At 45.7% G+C, this 26,375-nt stretch overlaps 2 protein-coding genes across 6 annotated transcripts in view; one reads left to right on the top strand and one right to left on the bottom strand.

The window, feature by feature from the left end:
• The first annotated feature begins 969 nt into the window (after positions 1-969).
• dbx1a (developing brain homeobox 1a) lies at positions 970-5,230 on the top strand. Its single transcript, XM_046349808.1, has 4 exons — positions 970-1,423; positions 1,580-1,687; positions 3,344-3,546; positions 3,726-5,230. The coding sequence occupies exons 1-4, from the start codon at positions 1,054-1,056 to the stop codon at positions 4,059-4,061; spliced, it is 1,017 nt and encodes a 338-aa protein (XP_046205764.1). The 5' UTR covers positions 970-1,053; the 3' UTR covers positions 4,062-5,230.
• nav2a (neuron navigator 2a) overlaps positions 5,219-26,375 on the bottom strand; it is a 146,237-nt gene continuing 125,080 nt past the window's right edge. For 4 of the 5 annotated variants that reach the window (XM_046349803.1, XM_046349804.1, XM_046349805.1 and 1 more), the window contains 18 exons: positions 24,568-24,591; positions 23,421-23,495; positions 18,430-18,513; positions 18,161-18,284; positions 16,566-16,744; positions 12,790-12,798; positions 11,658-11,830; positions 11,312-11,465; positions 11,026-11,203; positions 10,638-10,828; positions 10,312-10,489; positions 9,953-10,188; positions 9,529-9,683; positions 9,375-9,446; positions 8,918-9,114; positions 8,436-8,554; positions 8,064-8,264; positions 5,219-7,895 (listed from right to left, as the gene is read on the bottom strand). In XM_046349803.1, the coding sequence (XP_046205759.1) occupies positions 7,770-7,895; positions 8,064-8,264; positions 8,436-8,554; positions 8,918-9,114; positions 9,375-9,446; positions 9,529-9,683; positions 9,953-10,188; positions 10,312-10,489; positions 10,638-10,828; positions 11,026-11,203; positions 11,312-11,465; positions 11,658-11,830; positions 12,790-12,798; positions 16,566-16,744; positions 18,161-18,284; positions 18,430-18,513; positions 23,421-23,495; positions 24,568-24,591 (2,475 nt within the window). In that variant the 3' untranslated portion in view covers positions 5,219-7,769. The remainder of the gene's footprint in view (positions 7,896-8,063; positions 8,265-8,435; positions 8,555-8,917; positions 9,115-9,374; positions 9,447-9,528; positions 9,684-9,952; positions 10,189-10,311; positions 10,490-10,637; positions 10,829-11,025; positions 11,204-11,311; positions 11,466-11,657; positions 11,831-12,789; positions 12,799-16,565; positions 16,745-18,160; positions 18,285-18,429; positions 18,514-23,420; positions 23,496-24,567; positions 24,592-26,375) is intronic. The other variant, XM_046349807.1, reaches the window with a different exon arrangement.

Below are 26,375 nucleotides of genomic sequence, written 5' to 3'. Positions count from 1 at the left end.
CAGCTGAGGGTGACAGTTAGTTCATGGTTAACAGGATCAGCAGTGTCACGGTGAGGGCCGCACACTTCTCCTTTGCGCTCAAATGTGCAGTGGGCCTGGGTCTGGCGCAACCGAATGAAGACTTTGCAAAGCCCGTGATATTTAACACATCTGTTAAAGCGTTCCGAGAGCAGAAATCCGTTTAAGACATTATTCCATGACGAGGTCCAGATTGAGTGTTGAGAATCCGGTGAAACACGAAGCCAATATGCATTTTACGCAATCCACGTATCCCTAAATAAATGCACACTTCAAAGTAGGCTAGTTATAAGGGATGCTAAATGAAACCACGGCGATTAGATTGAGCCTATCTGTGTTATCATGATTGCGAGAATGATTGTCAATATTCATAGCCTATGTTATTGATGCATTATTCATGCGATATTTATTGTATTACCATTGTTGTTGTAATACGAATGTTTTGCTGTTTGTTGTCGTCGTTATGATCGAGTTATTATAGTATCACTTTTAGTGCGCTGTAGCTTTCATTCGAACTTTTGATCTATTAAAACACAGCAGGGGAGCTGAATAAATATAGTTGCTTCTTCTGGGTTAAGCCCTCATTCAGAAGCCCCAAATGATGTCTGAATCTTTTAGGATCGCTTTTTAATTAGCCTTGCGTGCGTCTCCACTAAACAAAACCCAAGTGCAGAGCCTCAATGGAACGTGGTCAATATTCAAAATTGATGACTATGCCTCTTTTGTGGAAGGGACATTGTGTGTTCCTTGCTTATGGAGTCTAATCCAATCATAAATTGCACTCTCTGGCCAATCAGCGCTCCCGGCACGGCGCTTGAAAGCGACCCATGTAGAGAACTTTGTTGAACCTCATTGTTGAGGCTGACAGTTCTGAAAGGAGCTTTGGGGCAGCCCGCTATAAAACGCCTTCCCCAGAGTAGAGGAGCCAGAGGAGTAAAGCTAGTCATTCAGATTGGAACCTATCAGATCCTCATGTGTTCTTGACGGAGTATTTCAACAGATCGTTTCGTGTTGCGTTATACTACGGACGGGACCATGATGATCCCAAGCATCCTTGCGCCTAATGCGATGTACCCAGGCCTTTACCGCCCCTCCGCCTCCTTGCCGGTACACCAGTCCCTGCAGAACGCATTTCCAACCCATTCCAGCTTCCTAGTGGAGGACTTGCTGCGGATAAGCAGGCCGCCGGGGTACCACCTCAGACGGACGCTCCCCTCAGCAAGCGTCTCCCCGGCGACAACCACCACCACCATGTCCTTCAGTGCCATGCCACTGGAGCGCATCGTCTCTCCAACTGTCTTGAGGCGCGAATCATGCGCGCCGAAAACGTCACAACCGAGCAGTAAAGATCCAACGTACCTTAAGTTTGGAGTCAGCGCAATCCTTGCGCCATCACCAAAGACAGGTGAGTGTGAACAAAGTTTTACCTTCTTTCTAATTGGTAATTTTAGCAGTTCCTTTACACTTAGCATATTGTAAAAGAGACAAAAACTTGTTTGTCTCTTCATGAGTGTTGTCTTGATTGTTGGCGTTCCTTGACACATGGTATTTTCCTCTACAGCATCGTTGCCCCCCGCCATCCACCACAGTATGCACCCCAAGGCCTTCTCTCTCCCCTACTTCGACGGATCCTTCCACCCCGCCTTCTTCAGGTCTGCATATTTCCCAGGTAAAGAACTATTCATGCACGTTCAGACACCGTTTAATTGCACTTTGCGCACAGTTCATACTCACCTCTCGACTGGGACAGCGTTCAGAACTTTTCATATAAAAATGTTTTATAGAACGACGTTTCCAAATAATGCTTTGAATGCTTTCTGCAAAGCTCTGAAAGTTGCACCTTTTTGCACACGCCCTGTATAGGCACGCATATCACTACAAAACTTAGCTTGCGAACCTTTCAGTGCTTTCAGAGTGGGTGTGGTGTGGTTGGGTGGAATTGGTTCCATTTGCACTGACTTCTCTGCTGCTGAGCTCACTGGTCGCTAACATAGCCCTCTTTCCCCCAACTGCTAGTTAACCCATTATCCGGAATCATCAAGGTTTAATTTCGAGACGGGCTGCGGTTCGGTCTCGTCCGTGTCCCCCCCCCCCCCCCCCCCCCACACGGTCTCATGCATTAAGGCCATTTTGGTGTCTCCTCCGCAAGGTCCCGGGTTTTCCCACAGGGCAGGGGCACTGGGCCACTGGCTGCCAACAATGCTTTCAGCACCATAACCAATTTGGTCAGTCCCCCTCCCCTGCGCAAGCCACCCACGCACCCCAGAGTGACTTCTACCAGGCGGGCAAGAGGCGTAGACCAGTCATACACTAATTTCCCTATTAGGCGCCATTCACAGCTTTCAATATTCTCACAAGACCACATAGCTCGTTATTGTGCCTGATTATGGGAAGTGCAACCATGAGTGGTTAGCCCAAGTTATTTGGCAATACATGGTAGGCTTATAGATAGGCATACATGTGCACGTGTGCAATAATTCAGTGGCTTGTAAATCATTATTCTTTGCATGAACAATAATCTAATCAGTGCACACTACAGATGTTCAGTGTTTTACTATATCCCTGACTTGAAAAACACATCATGCCTTAAAACGACCTCCTTCGCCTCTCCGTTTTTTTAAACTCTGGGGCCAATCAACAGGACGAAATAAATAATAATCTCTTAGAAAAGTCTATAAAGTCGCTAGTCCAAGCTTTCATTCAGACGAATCATAATGGGAGTTGGGAGTCTTTTCATGGGATGCGCTGAATACCTTCACGAAACAGCTCGAGCGGCCTGAATAGCTGTTCGTGTTCATTTAATGAAAATGATTTGAGGGCAGAACAAATGCACCCTGGGCCCCTCGGCATCAGTATTCAGGTATGCAGTGGTGTTTAGTTTGAAAGTGTAAATCTCCTTTTGTCGCGATAATATATGGCATTCGCAGCCTGTCCAAAATCTTTTCTGCGTTAGTTCATTACTACACAATTACCGTTCACGGTTTATTAACTCCTCTATCCGTCCTCGCGGGGTTCCTTAAAGGATACGCTGCCTCCTTACCATACCAATGCGGCTGGGGACCGACCAATGTGCTAATTAGTCACCTCGTGCCATTTCACTCAAAAAGGAGACGTATTCCGCGGCCAAAGGGGGGAAGCATATTCAATCATAACAGATTGCAAAGTTTGTAGACAAGTGTAAAAAAAAAAATAAAAAAAAAGTAGGCTAGTTGGGGACCGATGTTAACGTCTATTTTAAGCCGATTGCTACGTTTTGGCATGCTTTTTTTTATGAATGAACGGTGTTTATTTGTTGAATTAACGTTTCCCCCTCTTCTAACCACAGCCTCTTCATCGGTCGTGCCCATCCCCGGGACTTTCTCTTGGCCGCTGGCCAACAGAGGGAAGCCGAGGAGAGGGATGCTCAGACGGGCGGTGTTCTCTGACGTGCAGCGCAAAGCTCTGGAGAAGATGTTCCAGAAACAGAAATACATCAGCAAACCAGACAGGAAGAAGCTGGCCTCAAAGCTCGGCCTCAAAGACTCACAGGTAAATCACGTACTTTTATTTGCCCAGGGCTGAGCTGTGCATAATGCGCGTGTATTTACGCTAACGCGCATGCATGCTAAAGTTGATTCTGTTTTGTATTATTGAAACTCTGTAATAAAGTCAACCTCTATAAACTGAAACAGAACTAACTGGCTATACTATTCCTTTTTCTTCGCCAGGTTAAAATCTGGTTCCAGAACCGCAGAATGAAGTGGAGGAACTCCAAAGAGAGGGAGCTCCTGTCGTCAGGAGGTTGTCGAGAGCAGACCCTGCCCACTAAAACGAACCCACACCCAGATCTCAGCGACGTCGGCAAGAAGTCCTCCGCGGAGGAAGAGGAGGACGAGATGGAAGAGGACCCATTCCGTGCTAGAGGCGCGCCTGGCCTTTGCCATTCCCCCGCGGCGGGGCGCGAGTTGTCTAACAGCGCCGGATCGAACCTCTCGTCGCCATCTCTCTCCAGCAAGCACTCGGAGTTCTCAGAATCGGATGAAGAAGAAATCACAGTTTCATAATTTATTTGCTTATAAAATGGTTATCCACATATTAACTGTACCTGTGTGACCAGGTTTGCTAGAGGCTGTATCCCTTAATTTAGACCCAACGAAGATTCTTTTTTTCATGTTCCACCAACTTTTAAAACAATGAACTTCTGTCCAAACAATTTAAGCTATATCCATGATTATTTCTTTTAAAAATAACTGCAGGGTTTATTTTATAGGAAGGGCCGGCTCTTGCCTTTGACAGAGTTTTAAAGTCAATTTCCTTAAATTCTACACATTTTGCCATGTGGCATATGGAAAATGAGGCTGTTTTAAAGCAAGTTTTCAGCAGTTCTATATATTTTGCCATGGGGTGGAAAGAAAAGGTTGCAATTTTATTATACATTTCATGCAATTCTACTCATTTTGCCATGGGGCTGAGAAACATTTTTTGCCGTTTTAAAGCAAGTTTTCTGCTGTTCTACACATTTCGCCATGGTGCAGAGAGAAACTGTTGACATGTTATGTCATTCAGTTCCATTCATTTTGCCATGACATGTCATGTTAATGCTATCAGAGTGAGAGTGACTAACAAAATTAATGGGGCCCTGGGCCCGGTCGGTATTCGGCATGATTTTCTACAAGTTTTGATAACTGCCTAGACTAACTTACCGATCTAAAAATTGTTTGCAGGAATGGCTAATTGAGTGACTGTCAGTGACTGACAAAACAAGAGAAGAGCTGCTGATGCACAACCAAATTTCAAACTTGCACCTTGTGTATTCTACTATTCTAACTCAACAGTAAGTTGAGAACCTGACTGAGTTTTTTTTAAATATGGGGGGGCCCTAGTGGCCGGGGGCCCTAAGCGACCACTTATATCGCTTATGCCTGGAGCTGTCCCTGTTTATAGGATATACTTAGAAATGATTTGCTGTTTTGCACAGCTCTTTCAATTGTACAGTATTTTGTACAACTATTTGTATGGACATTTTATGCCAAGAAAATTGAGTTACCTGGACTACTTAGAGTTTTTATTGAAAAGTGTAGAAATTTTGTGCATAATTTATACGATTTTGTTAATTCAATGTATTGTGTGTGTGTGTGTATATATATGTGTTAATATTTCCCCATGTTTTATTTCAATGTATTGTGTGTATATTTCACGATGTTTTGTACAAATACCAAATAAAATGTAACAGTTACATGGTATATCTTCTATTACAAAGTGGAAATTGACAACAAACAAAAAAACATTAAATATATAGACAGGTTTATGTTAGTAGAGAGCCATAATTGATAAGTCACATTGCATTAATTAATAAATAACCATGTTTTTTTTATTGAATCACAAATAACTTAAGACTAGCACAGTGACCTTGAGAATCAGTTCTCCAAGCTCTGGAGAGAGCATTGATGATAAACTCCACACGCCCGCTCTGATGCAAAAGAGACTGTACACAAAATACTGATGTTCAAGTAGTTACAAATTGGCTACAAAAGTCATCAAAATGTCGCAAGGTAATCAAGTATTTACACTTATGTTACATATATATATATATTTTTACATAGCACAGAATGCTACACATTCATTGAGTTATAAGAACATGTGAATTCAACATTTCAACCATCCGAACCTCTCAAAGCGAGCAGGGTTTTCGCAAGTGGATATACAGACTGACAAACACATTACGTATCTGTTTTTTTGTGTGTGCTTGCATTGACTATGACAAGAGACCCCCTCCAAGCGTACAGACAAAACTTTGATTTCATTGTGTAAATGAACAAAGACTGTACCAGCTCCCCAAAAATGATTCACAAAATCTTTCGCTTGCTGTACATCTCTTGGCAGTGCTGAAAAACCTCAAAGAACTGACCTTAAGGCTTGGCTTCAATTTTTGAGTTCAAAATGAATGTTGCATAGGATTGATGACTAAGAAACACCCAAAACATTGAAAGATAACGGAAGCGATGCTGGAAACAAATAACTATCGGACAAAAAAACACACTTCCACCCCCCCCCCTCCTAGGATGAAGGTTTGGAGGAAACGGGAAAATATACACATTTCTGAAGCCAAGAAAACAAATCTATTATGTTTCGACCTGAAGCCATAACCATTCTAAATCTTTCACTTCTTCCATTTTGTACTCTCTCATTTGTACCTTTAAAACATGAGCTCAAGTAAAAAAATGACTTTAAAACATGAGCTCAAGTAAAAAAATGACTTTAAAACATGAGCTCAAGTAAAAAAATGACTTTAAAACATGAGCTCAAGTAAAAAAATGACTTTAAAACATGAGCTCAAGTAAAAAAATGACTTTAAAACATGAGCTCAAGTAAAAAAATGACTTTAAAACATGAGCTCAAGTAAAAAAATGACTTTAAAACATGAGCTCAAGTAAAAAAATGACTTTAAAACATGAGCTAAAGTAAAAAAATGACTTTAAAACATGAGCTCAAGTAAAACAATGACTTGAAAACAAAGCAGGATTATACACGTTGTTACATGTTCACTCGACATTTTGTCATGACGACGACAATCATTACACATCACATGATCAAAACAGACGACAAGCACGGCAAAGGCGCAAAGGGGTGTATAGAAGGTAGACGAGGTACAGAGACCAAAACAATTCCTTAATAATCGCTCCCCCATATCCATGACATATCCATTACAAAATGATTCTTTACTTTGAGCACCAACCAAATGTACTTTTCTATCTCACGGGGTCGTCTAAGGAGTTATATCCAAACTTCTCCGCATTGGGAGTAATACAATGAATGGCATGTCATTAAAGCCCAAGTCCCATTCCCTATTCAAGCCCAAATAACCTCTTAATAACATGACATTGGTGTTCGATATGAGGATAGTTCTACAAGCCCACCTGCCGAGGCACAACGCAAAGAGAGTGTCGACTTTTAAAGCCCTGTAAGTTCACAGCCAAAAAGACTCAATTTAAAAAAAAGTAGCCTATGCGGATAGTCTGTTACAAAAAAAAGTAAGGCATCTTTTTAAAGTTCAGTCCAGCACCAAAGTAGAGACTTTTCTTCTGGAGAAGAAGCTTATGCTACGGCGACCCGTTTGGGACAAAAGGAGTCACATGTAGGGGCAGGTGAATGGTGATAGGTGTGTGTGTGTGTGTGTCACTGGGGGGCATTGGGAACCAGTGAATTTGGTCTCTGTGGAGATGACGAAGACGACACCTCCAGCACCATGCTCCAGAGGAGAGGGCCTGTAGCTCGATCTGTAGCCCAGTTTGGAGCATTGCAGCTGGGGAAGAGCCGCGAGGAGCCTGGGCTTGTTGATGTGGTGGTTTTGGCTCCCACGACGCAGTCTCGTTCTTTTCTGAAATAAGGAGACCACGGTACTGATGCTGATAAGGAAAATAACGAAGACGGAGATGATGCTCCATAACACGGTGTAAAAACGCTGGTTTCTGTCAGTTGTTTGTCTAAACGGTACATGAGGAGTAGCTGGAGAGCGGTTGGCCACGACGGTGCAAAAATAGAACAGAGCAACAGCAGCTTTCTGTTTGGCTCCTTCTTTGTTGTTGTTCAGTTCTCCTCTTGTTCTGGGTTGCCTGCACCCGTAGGGTTCCTGGTATGACAATTAGAGTGGCTTGATTTCTGTGCCGTGAGCTTGGAAAAAACGCATTCAAAAGAAATGTTGCATTGGCTGAACATAAAAACGTTAACTGAATGCATTTTTTTTTTCTTCTTGGGAAGGAGGAGTCGTCGGCTCACAATGTTGACTCGAGTGTTGAGTCCAGGATGTCGTGTTGGTGACTGTTGGTATTAGAGTCGCTGTCGTATCTCTGAGGGCTGGAGGAAGTGGCTGCCTCCTTCAGCCTCATTAGCATACTCATCTGAGGACAAAGACGCCGGGGTCAAAGGTTAGCGTGAGTGTGACTGTGTGTGTGTGTGTGTGTGTCTGTGTTGTCTCATGGATCTGCAGTGCCTGCTTGTGTGTGCTGTGTGTACACTTGACCTGTTTTGAGCATCTGTGTGCGCGCGCGCACGCGCCTTTGTCTCACCAGCGGGTCTGCGTCACTGTCACTCTGCGAGGGCTCCTTCCTGATGCCCTCCCTGGGGGCGGAGTAACCGTCGAAGCCCACATCTTCTGGGCGGAGCTGCAGCAGCGGGGGCCAATCAGCAGGCGTGGGCGTGGCTGACCAGGGGTAGCTGTCAATCACCCAGCGTGCTGGGTCCTCCCACGCTGACCTACGGCCGTACAGCTACAGAGATGGAGACGGATGGAGGGGAGATATATGATAATAATATGTTAACACAGTGTGTGTGCATATTATTTTTGTTGTTTTTTTGTGACCGATATGTTTCAGTGTGCCTGTGTGAACGGATATGCATGTGTTGCACGTCTGTTGCATGGCTTTATGTACTTGGCCTACCTGCAGTCCCTCTCTGACTGCCTCCAGCATGTAGGGGATGATGGAGTAGTTCCAGAGGTCAGTGAACCACACCCTGGAGCCAGCCACGTCCATGGGACACAACAGGAAGAGGCGCGGCCCTGGGGAGGCAAAGGTCAAAGGTCAGATGGATGTTAAATAGTGCCACTGTGCCTTTCCTTCCAAATCCTCATTTGGAAAATGAGTTTATGGCCAGATTGAGGTTATGAATATTGAGAATATTGTGACCAAAGCACAAGAACGTGCATAAAGATGTTCTCAGACCACAAAATTTGCCTAATGTCAAGATTAGTCCACATCCCACCCCATCGGTTTTGTAGATCCAGCTATATGCCTGAAACCCCAAATTAATAGAAAATATAAGCGCCACAAATCTCAAAATTACTGTGATTATCTTTTCCATTTTGTTATTTTTTGATTGGGGCATATAGCTGGTTTATGACGTCGTTGTGTTTTCTACCTACCGATGGTAACGTCAGAGGAGCTGTGTGCCTCTAGGAAGCGGTTGAGGTGGTGCCAGACGCGAGGGATCCAGTCGATGATCTTGACCAGCTCCAGGACGCGCTTGCGGCTGCCGATCTCCGTCTCGATCAGCTTCCTCCTCAGGTAGCGACCCAGGAAGCCCTTCACCGGCTCCAAGTGATTGGCACACAGCACCCATCTGATCACATACGCAAACAACAGAGAGGAGGAGTTAATTGGTAGTGACTCATTCATGAATACAGCCAATGAAGACACTCCATCTTTCCATTCGGAAGGAATGGAGAGGGCAATGGATTGCTGCCCAGTCTATTGCTGCCACCTAGTGATGAATCATGTAAAGTGCATTTCAAATTCAAACATTTTGCTGGGTTTCCTTTCAGCTGCTATTGATCTTCAACTGATAGATCTAGTTTTATTACGGCTGTTGAGTTAGCCCACCTGAAGTTGTGGTGGAGTTGTAGGTTGGGTGCGGAGGATGTGGCCTGGCTCATAGTACCGATGATGTAGGGACTGGGGACACACGCACAGAAAATCAACACATTTACAATAAACACAAGTGTTTGTGCGCGCGCACGCATGTGTGTGTACTCACCAACATTGGTATTTGCAGTTGAACACCCCGTTGAAGAGCTCTCCCAGAGAGGAGACGTGGTGCAGATTATCCAGTATGACCACTAGAGGGCTCTCTGCCTCTAGTCTGTCACCGCTGCACTGCTCAGCCAGGCCTGACAGGTACTGACGCAATTCCTAGAGAGAAAGAGAGCGAGAGAGCGAGAGAGAGAGAGAGAGAGAGAGAGAGAGAGAGACAGAGGTTTACACATCAAGTCTTTTTTTCAAAGCACAAAAACCCTACTGAGTTGTTTTAACATAGACCCACTGTTGAGTTCTGCATCTAAAGACACGTCTAATATAACAGAGAAAAAAAGGCAAATGAATGGTCACATCACACAGTGTATCACCTCACCAGTCGGTGCCCCATGCTGCGGCGACGGTGCTTCAGGGGCATCGCTACGTACCTTGCTAGACTTGTGGTCCACGTTGAAGGTGACGACGGAGTGCGGGGTCAGGGGTCGGCCCTCCTGCAGGAGCAGGTGTCTTGCCAGACGGTTGGCCAGGTGTGTTTTACCGGTGCCGCTGGGGCCAGAGAGAATGACACGGCGGTGCTCCCTCAGCAGAGACACGTAGCGCTGCAGCATGGGCTTGGGGATCAGGGTGTCAAACACCAGGCAGTCCACACTCTCACTGCTCACACCTAGTGAGGGAGAGAGAGGGAGGCAGAGAGAGAGAGAGAGGGAAACACTTTACACAGAGAGCACAATACACAACAGATTGTGAGGAGAGACGCAGACATTTAGAGAAACACACACGCTCATACCTTTGAGCCTGATGTTGATGGTGTCGCTGTCTCCAACCAGGTAGCCGCAGGGCAGCAGCTCGGGGGGATGAGAGACACCAGTGTTGCTATGGCGATGCACATCCCCAATGTTGTATCCCTCCACACTGTCACAGGTCAGCCCCAGCTGGCTCACTGGGTCCACATGGGTGATGTACTCCTAAGGAAGCAGGAGGGCAAAGGCCAAGGGTTCGGTGACATGCAACTCTACTGTGAATTTCTTCTGTCACTTATTTGGATATCGGAAAGATAAATCAAATGAATGAAACCTTTTCCGCGAATGAAGTCATTTCCTTCAAAGTGTTTACCTTGAAGAGGCGACGGACCACCCCGTCCAAGACGTCCCACTTGGTTTTACCACTCACACCGATACAGCCAATCAGGAAGTGGCGAGCCCTGGCCTCCTGGGAGAGGTCATCGTCCAGACTGACCACTATCTTCACGTGTCGTCCCTCTTTCCTCATCACTCCATCTCCCACTGTGTCATCCAACAACATGTCTGAGAGGAGAGAGGGGGAGGAGAGTGAGACTCAGACAATACACCCATTCACAGTAGAAACAGCTATCAGGCCAACACACTCTCAAAAGGCCATCATGCCCAAACACAAATACAGACGTACACACACTTTAAAAAAACGCATGCTCACACATTTACCCAACTGTACAGATACCCACATCAAAACATGCTGTTCTTACCCAGGCTGGTGGACTCGGTGAGGTTGATGCTGTGCTGGGACAGGCCAGGCCCTGGTGCAAGGGTGTGTGTATGGTGAGGGGGCGAAGAGGAGATGGAGGCCTGGGAGGGGGCTCTGCTGCTCCCTGTACTCTCCAGCTTCAGACGGTCATTCTCTGCCTTCAGTTTCTCTATCTCCCCCTGAGAGAAAACACAGGAAGCCATAGCAACAGCAGGTCAACAAAACAGTGTGTGTGTGTGTGAGTGTGTGTGCACGCACGTACGTTTCCCCGTGTGTGTGAATGTTACCTGCATGTGGTTCATGGCCTCTCTGAGCTGGTCCAGTTGATGGGCCGAGCTGAGAGCCTCAAGGCGGATGTCCGTCAGCTTCATCTCCTTCTCCCTGAGCTCGCTGCGGAGCTGCATCACGGTCTCTGCCTCACTGTCCAGACAGTCCGACAGCCTACACACAGATGCTCAATTGACATAACTTTCACATATTTTCACACACACACACACACACACACACACACACACACACACACACACACACACACACACACACACACACACACACACACACACACACACACACACGCACACACACACACACACACACACACACACACACACACACACCACACCTTATACGTACAGTGAGTTGGAGTGCGAGTTCCTGAGCATGTGGCTGGAGGTTGTGGACCCATTGTGGGGGAGTTTAGGGGAGGAGGGGAGGGAGGAGTCCGTCATCTCCTCTATGTCAGAGTGGGACGAGGCAGACTTAGGGGACTTCTTCTTGCTGAACGCCTGCTTGAAAGAGCTGCGCAACTGCAGGGGGGAGAGAGGCAGAGAAGAGTGGCGGGTGAGTGTCTCCCAAAACAGGCGGGGAAGCAAGGGAAATCGGAGGGAGGCAGTGGTGAGGGGAGTGCCCGAGTAAGTGAGAAACAGACCAAGAAAAGAGAGAAGGAAAGGAGAAGCAATGGGGGAAAAGGACTAGGGGCTACAGGGAGACCGTGACTTGAGCTTTATGCGCCGAACACAAACACTAAGAGGTGTCCGTGTGAGTGAGTGTCAGGTGGCTATTGTGTGTGTGTGTGTGTGTGTGTGTGTGTGTGTGTGTGTGTGTGTGTGTGTGTGTGTGTGTGTGTGTGTGTGTGTGTGTGTGTGTGTGTGTGTGTGTGTGTGTGTGTGTGTGTGTGTGTGTGTGTGTGTGTGTGTGTGTGTGTGTGTGTGGTCACATACATCCAGTCCACTAACCTGACCTACTGTGTATGTGTATAAATACACAACGCACTGTAGACTGCAGAGAGAAATAACAGCACTGCAGTGAAGAACCGCACTGCAGTGAAGAACCGCACTGCAGTGAACAACCGCACTGCAGTGAGCAACCGCACTGCAGTGAACAACCGCACTGCAGTGAACAACCGCACTGCAGTGAAGAACCGCACTGCAGTGAATAAGACTAGAAAAGAGGCCGTCATGGAGACAATCAGTTTCATGTACCTTTAATTCACAGCGAGAAGGGTAACGTATGTTCGCCACACGATTACCAGGAAATGACTGCCTTATAATGGAGCCTTGTGTTACGTTTTTTGTTTCAGAGCAGGCTCAAAGTCACACCAGGAAAGGAAGCAGGATAAAGAACATGACCGGAGAAGAAAGCAGAGGGATGATTGAGGACGGGAGAGGAAGGAGAGGGATTGCGTTAGTAACCTACAGAGTGCTGGGGTTAGGTTAAGGTCAGCTCGAGGTTAAGCTGCCTTTCTTTTTTTTGAATCCACTCTTACCTCATAGACCTGCCACATGAAGCGATAGCACAGAGGAAGACAGAGGAAGACAGAGAGAGAGAGAGAGAGAGAGAGAGAGAGAGAGAGAGAGAGAGAGAGAGAGAGAGAGAGAGAGAGAGAGAGAGAGAGAGAGACACACAAAACAGCACAGGTTCAGTGGAGAGTGTGTGAGTGTGTCAGTGGTGGGGACATAGCCAGTGGAGGCTACAGAAGGTGCACTGTGGAAAAGTGGAAAATGCTCTAAGGAATATCAAAAGTCATATCCTAGGAATCGGAGAGAGCGATCTACACTTCTTAGAACTTGTATCATTAGAATCTCTGAGCAGGGTACAGAACGGAAGGCAATTCTAATATAACGTGTCCACTTGAATAGGAACACAGCTGCTCTGCAACGTAAGCCTCTTAGGCCTTTTGCTTCAACCCACACTGGCGCCAGACCGATGTCCCTCTAACAGGGGGGCTCGTTTACGGTCCACTACCCTTCTTACCACGATACCTCACAGACAGACCGCATACACCCTACATGCAACACTCTTCCACATGCGGGTTATCCAATCCGCATATTATCAAAGGACCACCTATTGTCTGTGCAAAAAGCACATGAGAATCGCGGGCTATCTGAAGATCTGCTTATTGTCACTAGGTCCTAAAACATGTCACATGACTTTCGCTCGACGAAACTGCATATAAGACCGTACAGCAGTCTACTCCTTCTCACATAGTCCTCGGATTGGGCCAGGAGTATTGTATGATTAAATCGCTGGAGCTACACATATAGACATTCAAAGCTAAAGTCAGCTTATACAGGGTCACTTCAATGTCATTACGTCTACGGGACAGAGGACAGGGACACAAATCACTAGGTTCTAGACAGGTTCAATAGCAGCCAATACTAGAGGTCGACCGATTAATCGGAATGGCCGATTAATTTTGTGGCCGATTTAAAGTTTTCATAACAATCGGAAATCGGTATTTGTGGACACCGATTTTGCCAAATGGTCTTTTTTACACCTTTATTTCACTAGGCAAGTCAGTTAAGAACACACTCATATTGTCAATGATGGCCTAGGAACGGTGGGTTAACTGCCTTGTTCAGGGGCAGAATGACAGATTTTTACCTTGTCAGCTCAGGGATTCCAACTTGCAACCTTACAGTTAACTAGTCCAGCACTCTAACCACCTGCCTCACGAGGAGCCTGCCTGTTACGCGAATGCAGTAAGAAGCCAAGGTAAGTTTCTAGCTAGCATTAAACTTATCTTATAAAAAACAATCAATCATAATCACTAGTTATAACTACACATGGTTGATGATATTACTAGTTTATCTAGCGTGTCCTGCGTTGCATATAATCGATCCGGTGCGCTTTCTCGAAAAAGGACTGTCGTTGCTCCAACGTGTACCTAACCATAAACGTCAATGCTTTTCTTAAAATCAATACACAAGTATATATTTTTAAAACCGCATATTTAGCTAAAAGAAATCCAGGTTAGCATGCAATATTAACCAGGTGAAATTGTGTCACACAGAGTCAGGGTATATGCAACAGTTTGGGCCGCCTGGCTCTTTGCGAACTAATTTGCCAGAATTATACGTAATTATGACATAACATTGAAGGTTGTGCAATGTATCAGCAATATTTAGTCTTAGGGATGCCATCCGTTCGATGAAATACGTAACGGTTCCGTATTTCATTGAAAGAATTAAGGTTTTGTTTTCTAAATGACGGTTTCCGGATTCAACCATATGTGTGTTATTATGTTATATTATGTTATAATGAAGTCTATGATTTGATAGAGCAGTCAGACTGAGCGGTGGTAGGCCCCAGCAGGCTCGTAAGCATTCATTCAAACAGGACTTTCGTGCGTCTTGCCAGCAGCTCTTCGCAATACTTCAAGCATTGCGCTGTTTATAACTTCAAGCCTATCAACTACCGAGACTAGGCTGGTGTAACCGATGTGAAATGGCTAGCTAGTTAGCGGGGTGAGCGCTAATAGCGTTTCAAACGTCACTCGCTCTGAGACTTGGAGTAGTTGTTCCCCTTGCTCTGCATGGGTAACGCTGCTTCAAGGGTGGCTGTTGTCGATGTGTTCCTGGTTCGAGCCCAGGTAGAGGCGAGGAGAGGGACGGAAGCTATACTGTTACACTGGCAATACTAAAGTGCCTATAAGAACATCCAATAGTCAAAGGTATATGAAATACAAATGGTATAGAGATAAATATTCCTATAATAACTACAACCTAAAAGTTCTTAACTGGGAATTTTGAAGACTCATGTTTAAAGGAACCACCAGCTTTCATGTGTTCTCATGTTCTGAGCAGGGAACTTAAACGTTAGCTTTCTTACATGGCACATATTGCACTTTTACTTTCTTCTCCAACACTTTGTTTTTGCATTATTTAAACCAAATTGAACATGTTTCATTATTTATTTGAGGCTAAATTGATTTTATTGATGTATAATATTAAGTTAAAATAAGTGTTCATTCAGTATTGTTGTAATTGTCATTATTAAAAACACATTATTTGTTTTATTTTTTAAATCGGTCGATGAATCGGTATTGGCTTTTGTGTGCGTGGGGTCTTCCAATAATCGGTATCGGCGTTGACAAACCATAATCGGTGGACCTCTAGCCAATACCGTAAAGCAATTAGAGCGGGGCTCAACTCAAACCCTGTCGGAAACCAAATTCCTCTATTGGAATGCAATACAATTCCTGAAATGCTATTGGAATTGAGCCCACGTCTGGAGGATTGACACGGAGATAGACTTGCTTACAACCACCACAGCAGCGACACACTGGGTATGTAAAGCAGCTCTTACAGCAACAATCAGCTCGTCAAGATACTGTAGATGCAGGCAACAAAACAGAGTTCAGTAGTATCTTTAGCGAGTCTCAAGACGAGCCGCTTCCATCGAGCAGCTCTGAAGCGGTACAAATACAATTACCTGGCGCGAAAGCTTTCAGGTTGATCGCTGTTTTGTTGCCTACAGACACCAACAGAAAAGGTGCGCAGCCTGAAAGCATCTACATCTACACTATGCAACCAAACCACCAACGGGATGCATACATCGTCGTCTTCAACCCGTCCTCCTGTGCAAGACACGATCTGTCAGCATCAAGGAGCAAGAGGGAACACAACAAGAAATGGAGCAACGTTAAATCCCTGTATTAACAGGGAATTGAAAATGTTCGAAACATGTTTTCTCTATTTCACACCACCTCTACAACTTGTAGATCTAGGTAACATACCAAAATGACACACTATTCCCTATACTGTACACTATTTCTGAACAGGAACTGGAGTCTACAAGGAAAGCTAATCGCGTTGCATTCACCTTGGCCCCTGTGCAAGATGCCTGAGAATGAGACCCCAGAGTGTGAATTACAAATACATACATACATACATACATACATACATACATACATACATACATACATACATACATACATACATACATACATACATACATACATACATACATACATACATACATACATACATACATACATACATACATACATACATACATACATACATACATACATACATACATACATACATACATACATACATACATACATACATACATACATACATACATACATACATACATACATATAGAGAGAGAGAGATGAAACAAGTGAGACAGAGACAAACCTACACACAGGTGTTAGATTTAATTTGGAATAAGATATGTTTGTGTGTGTTAGTGAGCGATCACGACTGTGAGTGTGCGCTTTGAATGCGTCTGCATGTCTACGACTGTACATACCCAGTTCTTCTTGTTCTTCTTCTTGTTCTTAGCGTCGGCGTCCATGTTGGATCCCACACTGGAGTGGCTGGTTGCACTGGCAATGCTGCTGACGCTGTCTGACGAGTGCTGTCTCCTCATCCGTAGGTCTGGCTGCTGCTGCTGCTGCTGCAGGGGGCTGCCATTACTACCACCACAACCTGAGAAAGAGGGGAGGAGAGAGGGGGGGGGGGGGTTTGAGAGACAGACAAAGTGAGAGAGCGAGAAGAGAGAATTTTCTTTTCAAGACTCATAAATAATACAGTATCACAGCATTGTGGGAAGTCCTTAACTTCACCTTTCCCTTCGCCAGGGGTAAGCTTCAAGGTAGACTCAGTGATATGATGTAGATGCATAAAATGAACAGCATTGTGCAGGGTCACCCAACTGGTGGGGCGCGGGTGATTTTATTTGGCCCCCCAAGTTTTCTGAGCAAGTTTGAGACAACAGACTTCCACGCCGATCTCAACAAACAATTTCTGTATGTACCTCACTTTGTGCACGGGGGTATTGTCATCCTGAAACAGGAAAGGGCCTTCCCAAATCTGTTGCCACAAAGTTGGAAGCACAGAATCACCTAGAATGTCATTGTATGTTGTAGTGTTAAAATCTCTCTTCATTGGAACTAAGGGAACTAGCCCGAACCATGAAAAACAGCACCAACCATTATTCCTCCTCCACCAAACTTTACAGTTGGCACTATGCATTCAGGCAGGTAGTGTTCTCCTGGCATCCGCCAAACCCAGATTCATCCGTCAGACTTACAGATGGCGAAGCGTGATTCATCACTCCAGAGAACACATTTCCTCTGCTCCAGTGTCCAATGGCAGTGAGCTTTACGCCACTCCAGCCGACGCTTGGCATTGAGCGTGGTGAGCTTAGGCTTGTGTGGCTGCTCGGCCACGGAAACCCAAAACATCACGATGGTGCTGACGGAGATGGTCGCCTCGCTTCGAGCTCTTAGGAAACTTTGCAGTATTTTATTTATTTTTATGTGACAAATACATTGGATTTGATTTCATGAAGCTCCCGACAAACAGTTCTTGTGCCGATGAGTTTGGAACTCGGTAGTGGGTGTTGCAACTGTGGATGGACGATCTTTACAGCTTGTGTGGCCTGCCACTTTTTGTTGAGCCGTTGTTGCTCCTAAACTTTTCCACGTCACAATAACAGCACTTACAGTTGATCGGGAAAGCTCTAATAGGGAAGCAAGTTTACGAACTGACTTGTTGGAAAGGTGGCATTTTATGTTACCTTTATTTAACTAGGAATGCCAGTTAAGAACAATTTCTTATTTTCATCCTATGACGGTGCCCTGTTGAAAGTCACTGAGCTCTGTCAACGTTTGTCTATGGAGATTGCATGGCGGTGCGCTCGATTTTATACACCGGTCAGCAGCGGGCGTGGCTGAAATAGCCAAATCCACTCATTTGAAGGGGTGTCCACATACCTTTGTATATATATTGCATCTGCGGTGCTGCTCGCGGAAACATAATTTATCGGAGTCTACTGTACCCCTAAGGAACTGTTAGAGGTTGTTGGAGATATTGCTATGGTTTTGGTTCGGTTCTCCTTACCTGTCCTATTCTGTTTGCAGGTGAGTTCAGGTGTGTTGATGACTCCGTTTATGGCAGCCTGGGCCACGTTGTTCTGCTTCTTCAGCAGCTCAATGTTCTTCCTCAGCTCGTTCAGCTCACAGTCCTGCAAGGACAACACGTATTCATTCACATATCTAAAAATCCATAAACACGATCGTATTTTCATACTTTGGTTTCCCTTGGGCCGAGACGCGCATAATTCAACTGTGCCTTAAATGTTGTAACGTGGTGCTGTGAAAGTGCCTCACCTTGTGCTCAGCGGTCATACTGAGACTCTTCAGTCTGATGGTCATGTTACCCAGGCTCTGTTCAAACGCTGCCACCAGGTGAGCCTGCACAGGGAAATAACGCAGGTTAGAATAATGTCAAAGAGGTTATATTATAGTTCAACTTAGTTGGAATGGCCAAAGATCCTTATTGTCAAAGCATGAGAGTGACGAGAGCAACAGTAGCTGTACTCCCAGATGATCTGCTCCAAGGACAGAACTAGTAGTAGATAAGACAAGACTGACAGGAATCCAAACCGAATTACCGAATAACAACAGTTCTCTCATCTCAAAGCCAACAGCTGATGTAGCGCATCGATTAGCCTACATTCCATTTAAAAACTAGAAGGAAAAAAGCAAAAAGGTTGAAGGGGAATGGTCCATTTTTATACCACAACCCACACACAGTACCAAACCAATATAGTCATCATCTACTACAAATAGTCAGCTAGCTCGGGGTTTCTTAAACAATGGGTTGGGACCCCAAGTGGGCCCTAGGCATGTTCGAGGCCAGTAATGAGAATACATCTAACTATATTGGCAATTTGGAAAAAGTCACAAAAACAGCTTGCGCTCTTTTCCTTGCCTCACGCTCTTTTCTTATCAAGTGATAATTCTCTCACTCTTCTCAATTTAAATGTTGTCTTTACTAAGATTTCAAATAGGCTATTATCAAATGGGCAGGAGCAAGGGCAGGGGGTGAAAAAATACTTGAAATGGTGAATGGAGGCTGCGCTTTCCCACAGTGTCAATCATGCTGGGTAGACTACTCAGGTTTTACATCAGAGAAAGGTGATTAACATTAGCAGCTGAAAAATAAACATAGCAGCAGTAGAAAGCTGTGATCCTCCTCTTTTTGCTAAAAGCCTATTAATTATGAAAATCTAAAAAATACCTTATTACTAGGCTATTCAAAATCAAATACAAATACACCATAATTGTAGGCTAACTGTACTCTATAAGCAACCCAATCAACGAGCCAACAGCATCGCCTAGGCCTATACGTTCTCTCCCAGACTCATGGATATAAGGTTTGGAGTGTAGCACAAGGTAACCAGTCCATCCGATACGCATAATAATACAGTCCACACTCAAAGTAGATTACTAGAATTTGTTTAATTTTGGAGTAGACCAATTATGTACCAAAGACATCTAAAATATGTTTAAAAATATATATAATTTACAAAAAAATCAGTCCGTGTGTAATATGTGGTAGGCTATTAGGCTGTGCGTTGTACATGCGACATCTTAAATGTGTTGAAATGATCATCACCTTAGAAAGCGCTGTCAATTTCCTTGTTTGAACCCTCGCAAAGCTGCTGGCCCAGATGGCATCCCTAGCCGCGTCATCAGAGCACGCGCAGACCAGTTGGCTGGTGTGTTTACGGACATATTCAATCACTCCCTATCCCAGTCTACTGTCCCCACACGCTTTGCAGACAGAGTTCAGTGTGTCAAATCGGAGGGCATGCTGTCCGGTCCTCTGGCAGTCTCTATGGGGGTGCCACAGGGTTCAATTCTCGGGCCGACTCTTTTCTCTGTATATATCAATGATGTTGCTCTTGCTGCGGGCGATTCCCTGATCCACCTCTACGCAGACGACACCATTCTATATACTTCCGGCCCGTCCTTGGACACTGTGCTATCTAAACTCCAAACGAGCTTCAATGCCATATAACACTCCTTCCGTGGCCTCCAACTGCTCTTAAACGCTAGTAAAACCAAATGCATGCTTTTCAACCGTTCGCTGCCTGCACCCGCACACCTGACTAGCATCACCACCCTGGATGGTTCCGACCTTGAATATGTGGACATCTATAAGTACCTAGGTGTCTGGCTAGACGGTAAACTCTCCTTCCAGACTCATATCAAACATCTCCAATCGAAAATAAAATCTGGAGTCGGCTTTCTATTCCGCAACAAAGCCTCCTTCACTCACGCCGCCAAACTTACCCTAGTAAAACTGACTATCCTACTGATCCTCGACTTCGGCGATGTCATCTACAAAATTGCTTCCAACACTGTACTCAGCAAACTGGATGCAGTTTATCACAGTGCCATCCGTTTTATCACTAAAGCACCTTATACCACCCACCACTGCGACCTGTATGCTCTAGTCGGCTGGCCCTCACTGCATATTCGTCGCCAGACCCACTGGCTCCAGGTCATCTACAAGTCCATGCTAGGTAAAGCTCCGCCTTCTCTCAGTTCACTGGTCACGATGGCAACACCCACCCGTAGCACGCGCTCCAGCAGGTGTATCTCACTGATCATCCCTAAAGCCAACACCTCATTTGGCCGCTTTTCGTTCCAGTTCTCTGCTGCCTGTGACCGGAACGAATTGCAAAAATCGCTGAAGTTGGAGACTTTTATCACCCTCACCAACTTCAAACATCTGCTATCTGAGCAGCTAACCGATCGCTGCAGCTGTACATAGTCTATCGGTAAATAGCCCACCCATTTTTACCTACCTCATCTCCATACTGTTTTTATTTATTTACTTTCTACTCTTTTGCACACCAATACCTCTACCTGCACATGACCATCTGATCATTTATCACTCCAGTGTTAATCTGCTAAATGGTAATTATTCACCTACCTCCTCATGCCTTTTGCACACAATGCATATGGACTCTTTTTTTGTCTACTGTGTTATTGACTTGTTAATAGTTTACTCCATGTGTAACTCTGTTGTCCGTTCACACTGCTATGCTTTATCTTGGCCAGGTCGCAGTTGCAAATGAGAACTTGTTCTCAACTAGCCTACCTGGTTAAATAAAGGTGAAATAATATGTATTTTTTTTTTTTAAAGGCCACCATTGCTCCTGTACCCAAGGCAGCAAAGGTAACTGAACTAAATAACTATCACCCCATTGCACTCACTTCTGTTATCATGAAGTGCTTTGAGAGACTAGTCAAGGATCATATCACCTCCACTCTAGACCCACTTCAGACCCACTTCAGTTTGCATACCGCCCCAACAGGTCCAACAGGTCCACAGGCGATGCAATCGCCATCACACTGCCCTATCCCATCTGGACACGAGGTATAAATACGTATGTAAGAATGCTGTTCATTGACTACAGCTCAGCATTCAACACCATAGTACCTTCCAAGCTCATCATTAAGCTTGAGACCCTGGGTCTCGACCCCGCCCTGTGCAATTAGGTCCAGCACTTTCTGACGGCCGCCCCCAGGTGGTGAAGGTAGGAAACAACATCTCCACTCCGCTGATCCTCAACACTGGGGCCCCACAAAAATGTGCGTGCTCAGCCCCTTCCTGTACTCCCTGTTCACCCATGACTGCACGGCCATTCACGCCTCTAACTCAATCATCAAGTTTGCAGACGACACAACAGTAGTGGGCTTGATTACCAACAATGACGAGACAGCCTACAAGGACGAGGTGAGGGCAAACAACCTCTCACTCAACGTCAACGAAACAAAGGAGATGATCATGTACTTTAGGAAACCACAGCGGGAGCACCTCTCTATCTACATCGACGAGACAGCAGTGGGAAGGTGGAAAGTTTTAAGACAAAAGGTCCACCCACACAGACAGTGTGGTAAAGAAGGCGCAACAGCACCTCTTCGACTTCAGGATGGCTGAAGAATTGTGGCTTGTCACCTAAAACCCCGACAAACTTTTACAGATGCACAATTGAGAGCATCCTGTAGGGCCGTATCACCGCCTGGTGTGGTAACTGCACCGTCCTCAACCGCAAAGCTCTCCAGAGGGTCGTGCGGTCTGCACAACATATCACCGGGGGAAACTAGCTGCCCTCCAGGACACCTACAGCACCCGATGTCACAGGAAGGGCAAATAGACCATTAAGGACAACAACCACCCGAGTCACTGCCTGTTCACCCCGCAACCATCCAGAAGACGAGGTCAGTACAGGTGCATCAAAGCTGGGACCGAGAGACTGAAAAACAGCATCTATCTCAAGGCCATCAGACTGTTAAACAGCCATCACTAACACAGAGAGGCTGTTGCCTACATACATACTCAAATAATTAGCCACTTAATAAACGGATCACAAGTCACTTTAAAAAAAATGTCACTTTAATAATGTTTACATATCTTACATTACTCATCTCATATGCATATACTGTATTTTATACCATCTTGCCTATGCCGCTCGGCCATTGCTCATCCATATATTTATATGTACATATTCTTATTCCATCCCATTACATTTGTGTGTTTTAGGTAGTTCTTGTGAAGTTGTTTGATATTTCTGCACTGTCGGAACTAGAAGCACAAGCATTTCGCTACAGTCGCATTAACATCTGCTAACCATGTGTATGTGACCAGTAAAATGTGATTTGATTTGGATTTGAAACAAGATCCACAACAATGCTTTCCACTCAGTTTCAACCTGTTGCTGAACATCTTTCCTAAAAATGTATCGACCACAGCGAGGGCAAACAATGTCGCCTAACAGTGAGTTTTAAAAGCACAATATTGTTTTGAAGACAAATGATTTTAGATTGCATTTGCATTAATATCAGAGTGGTTAGAGGGACAATAGAACCCCGAGTACCAGGCCATTAGCGACCTGACGCTCATTAGCGAATTGGGTACTACCAACGCATCAGCGCCATTGTTGTACAAAGAGCATAGGAGGAGATTACCGTGACTCAACGGTCACGTGAGATTTGACTGCGGTCATGACTCATGACTGCCGGTGTGGCAGAATTCACCGCAACAGCCCTAGTGTTTACACATTTGTCTCTGTATGTTTGTGTGGGCGTATGTTTCCACATTTGTGTGTGTGTGTGTGTGTGTGTGTGTGTGTGTGTGTGTGTGTGTGTGTGTGTGTGTGTGTGTGTGTGTGTGTGTGTGTGTGTGTGTGTGTGTGTGTGTGTGTGTGTGTGTGTGTGTGTGTGTGTGTGTGTGTGTGTGTGTGTGTGTGTGTGTGTGTGTGTGCGTGTGTGTGTATCTAGGTTTCCCCTCCTGTTGTGCTTACATTAGCACTCAGCTGTGTTGTCAGGGCCGAGACTTTTTCCTGGGAGGCATCCAGCTCTCGACGCAGCTTACGGATCTAAACATAAAACATGCATCAAAAACACACATCATCACCAAAACACACAACGGGCTGAGAAGGTTTGACAGGCTGAGAAGGTTGTGTCGGTGTGACAATACAAGGGAAAACTCCCTGATCTATTCTCTGATAGAAAGGGGTTAGGGAAAGGAAGCATCGTGTCATGGCTTCATAAAGGAGCACACAGGTGTCTGGAACCAGGGCTTATTGTCACATGGTCACCCACAACACAGACATGTGTAACTAGACACAATACTGAATACGCCCCCATGTTCCAACATGTCATATGAATACAGAGACAAGAATAAGAGAGAGAGAGAGAACGAGAGATAGAGAACGAGAGAGAGCGAGAACGAGAGAACGAGAGAGAGAGTGAGAGAGAACGAGAGAGAGAGAACGAGAGGGAGAACAAGAGACCGAGAACAGGAGACCGAGAGAGAGAGAGAACAAGAGAGAGAGAGAGAGAATGAGAGAGACCGAGAGAGAGAAAGAGAGAGACCGAGAGAGAACAAGAGACCGAGAGAGAGAGAGACCGAGAGAGAGAGAGAGAGAGAGAGAGAGAGAGAGAGAAAGAAAGAGAACATGAGAGGGAGATAGAGAGAGAACGAACGAGAGAGAACGAGAGAGAACGAGCGAGAGAGAACAAGAGACCGAGAGAGAGAACGAGAGAGAGAAAGAGAGAGAGAGAGAGAGAGAGAGAGAGAGAGAGAGAGAGAGAGAGAGAGAGAGAGAACGAGAGACCGAGAGAGAGAACAAGAGACCGAGAGAGAGAACGAGAGAGACAGAGAAAGAACGAGAGACAGAGAGAGAGAGAACAAGACAGAACGAGAGAGAGAACGAGAGAGAACAAGACAGAACAAGAGAGAGAGAACGAGAGACAGAGAGAGAGAGAACAAGACAGAACGAGAGAGAGAGAACGAGAGAGAACAAGACAGAACGAGAGAGAGAGAACGAGAGAGAACAAGACAGAACGAGAGAGAGAGGTAGATAAAGCAACAAGAAAGAGGGAATGAAGAAAGGGGGAAAGAGTGCACTTCTTTACAAAGAAGGTGAAAGGGAGTTCAAGTCTTACCTCTGACTGGGATTTCTCTTCAGTCTGTGAAGACAAAATGAGAGAATGATTAGATGATCTATGGATCGAAAGGAAGAAAGCAGTATTATTCAAGCCAGGCCTGAAAGGGAGGGAGGGTTGAAAGTTGATATACTTCTACAGCACCTGGGGGTAACAGACTACACCAGCCCAGCATGGCTCCAGAACATTGTCTCCAGGCTCTGTGTATTTTCTCTCGTTCAAACTCCCGGATGATTTAGAAGTTACAGAAACATGGTGATTATAGATGTCTGGTGTAATGGGTCTGGGAAGCAGAGATGTATGCTCCTGGAGGCGTTTTAGAGAGCGTTGGTGGGAGGAGGCAGAGTGTGTCTTTCTGCTGAGAGGTATTGTCTCCCCATAGTCACACTGTGAACAATGGTAACACAGGAGAAACCACAAACGCGCAAGCAGACATATATGGCCTCATGCCCACACACACTTGCACGCATACAGTATATACTGATGTCAACCAAAATAAAGGAACCTGTAGTGGCCGTGTTATTGTGACATAACAAACTTCAATTAATAATGTTTTTTTCACCCCCTGGTCCCGCGCTGTAATGTGTTAAGAGCTGCTCTGACAGGTTTGCTTGTCCTGATCAGTCCCCAGAACATCCTGATCAGTCCCCAGAACATCCTGATCAGTCCCCAGAACATCCTGACCAGTCCCCAGAACATCCTGACCAGTCACCAGAACATCCTGACCAGTCCCCAGAACATCCTGACCAGTCATCAGAACATCCTGATCAGTCCCCAGAACATCCTGACCAGTCACCAGAACATCCTGACCAGTCACCAGAACTCCCTGACTAGTCCCCAGAACATCCTGACCAGTCCCCAGATCGACCTCCTGACCAGTCCCCAGATCGTCCTGACCAGTCCCCAGAACGTCCTGACCAGTCCCCAGAACTTCCTGACCAGTCACCAGAACGTCCTGATCAGTCACCAGAACGTCCTGACCAGTCCCCAGAATGTCCTGATCAGTCCCCAGAACGTCCTGACCAGTCCCCAGAACATCCTGACCAGTCACCAGAACGTCCTGACCAGTCCCCAGAACATCCTGACCAGTCACCAGAACATCCTGATCAGTCACCAGAACATCCTGACCAGTCACCAGAACATCCTGATCAGTCCCCAGAACGTCCTGACCAGTCACCAGAACATCCTGATCAGTCCCCAGAATGTCCTGACCAGTCCCCAGAACATCCTGACCAGTCACCAGATCATCCTGATCAGTCACCAGAACGTCCTGACCAGTCCCCAGAACATCCTGACCAGTCACCAGAACATCCTGATCAGTCACCAGAACGTCCTGATCCGTCCCCAGAACTCCCTGACCAGTCACCAGAACTCCCTGACCAGTCACCAGAACTCCCTGACCAGTCACCAGAACACCCTGACCAGTCCCCAGAACGTCCTGATCAGTCCCCAGAACATCCTGATCAGTCACCAGAACGCCCTGACCAGTCACCAGAACATCCTGATCAGTCACCAGAACGTCCTGATCAGTCCCCAGAACATCCTGATCAGTCACCAGAACGCCCTGACCAGTCACCAGAACTCCCTGACCAGTCACCAGAACTCCCTGACCAGTCACCAGAACGCCCTGACCAGTCACCAGAACGCCCTGACCAGTCACCAGAACGCCCTGACCAGTCACCAGAACGCCCTGACAAGGAAGAAAAACAAGAACACACATTCTTCATGTCCTGAATTTGTTAAAACGCTATTTTAGGCTTAAGGGTTAGGTTTAGTGTTAAGGTTAGGGGTTTGGGGTTAAGGTTAGA

The sequence above is a fragment of the Oncorhynchus gorbuscha genome, linkage group LG05 (genome assembly GCF_021184085.1).
Source record: "Oncorhynchus gorbuscha isolate QuinsamMale2020 ecotype Even-year linkage group LG05, OgorEven_v1.0, whole genome shotgun sequence".
In the NCBI taxonomy this organism is placed as follows: domain Eukaryota; kingdom Metazoa; phylum Chordata; class Actinopteri; order Salmoniformes; family Salmonidae; genus Oncorhynchus; species Oncorhynchus gorbuscha.
The sequence above is the reverse complement of the archived record's forward strand: the minus strand, read 5'-3'. Positions and strand labels throughout refer to the sequence as shown.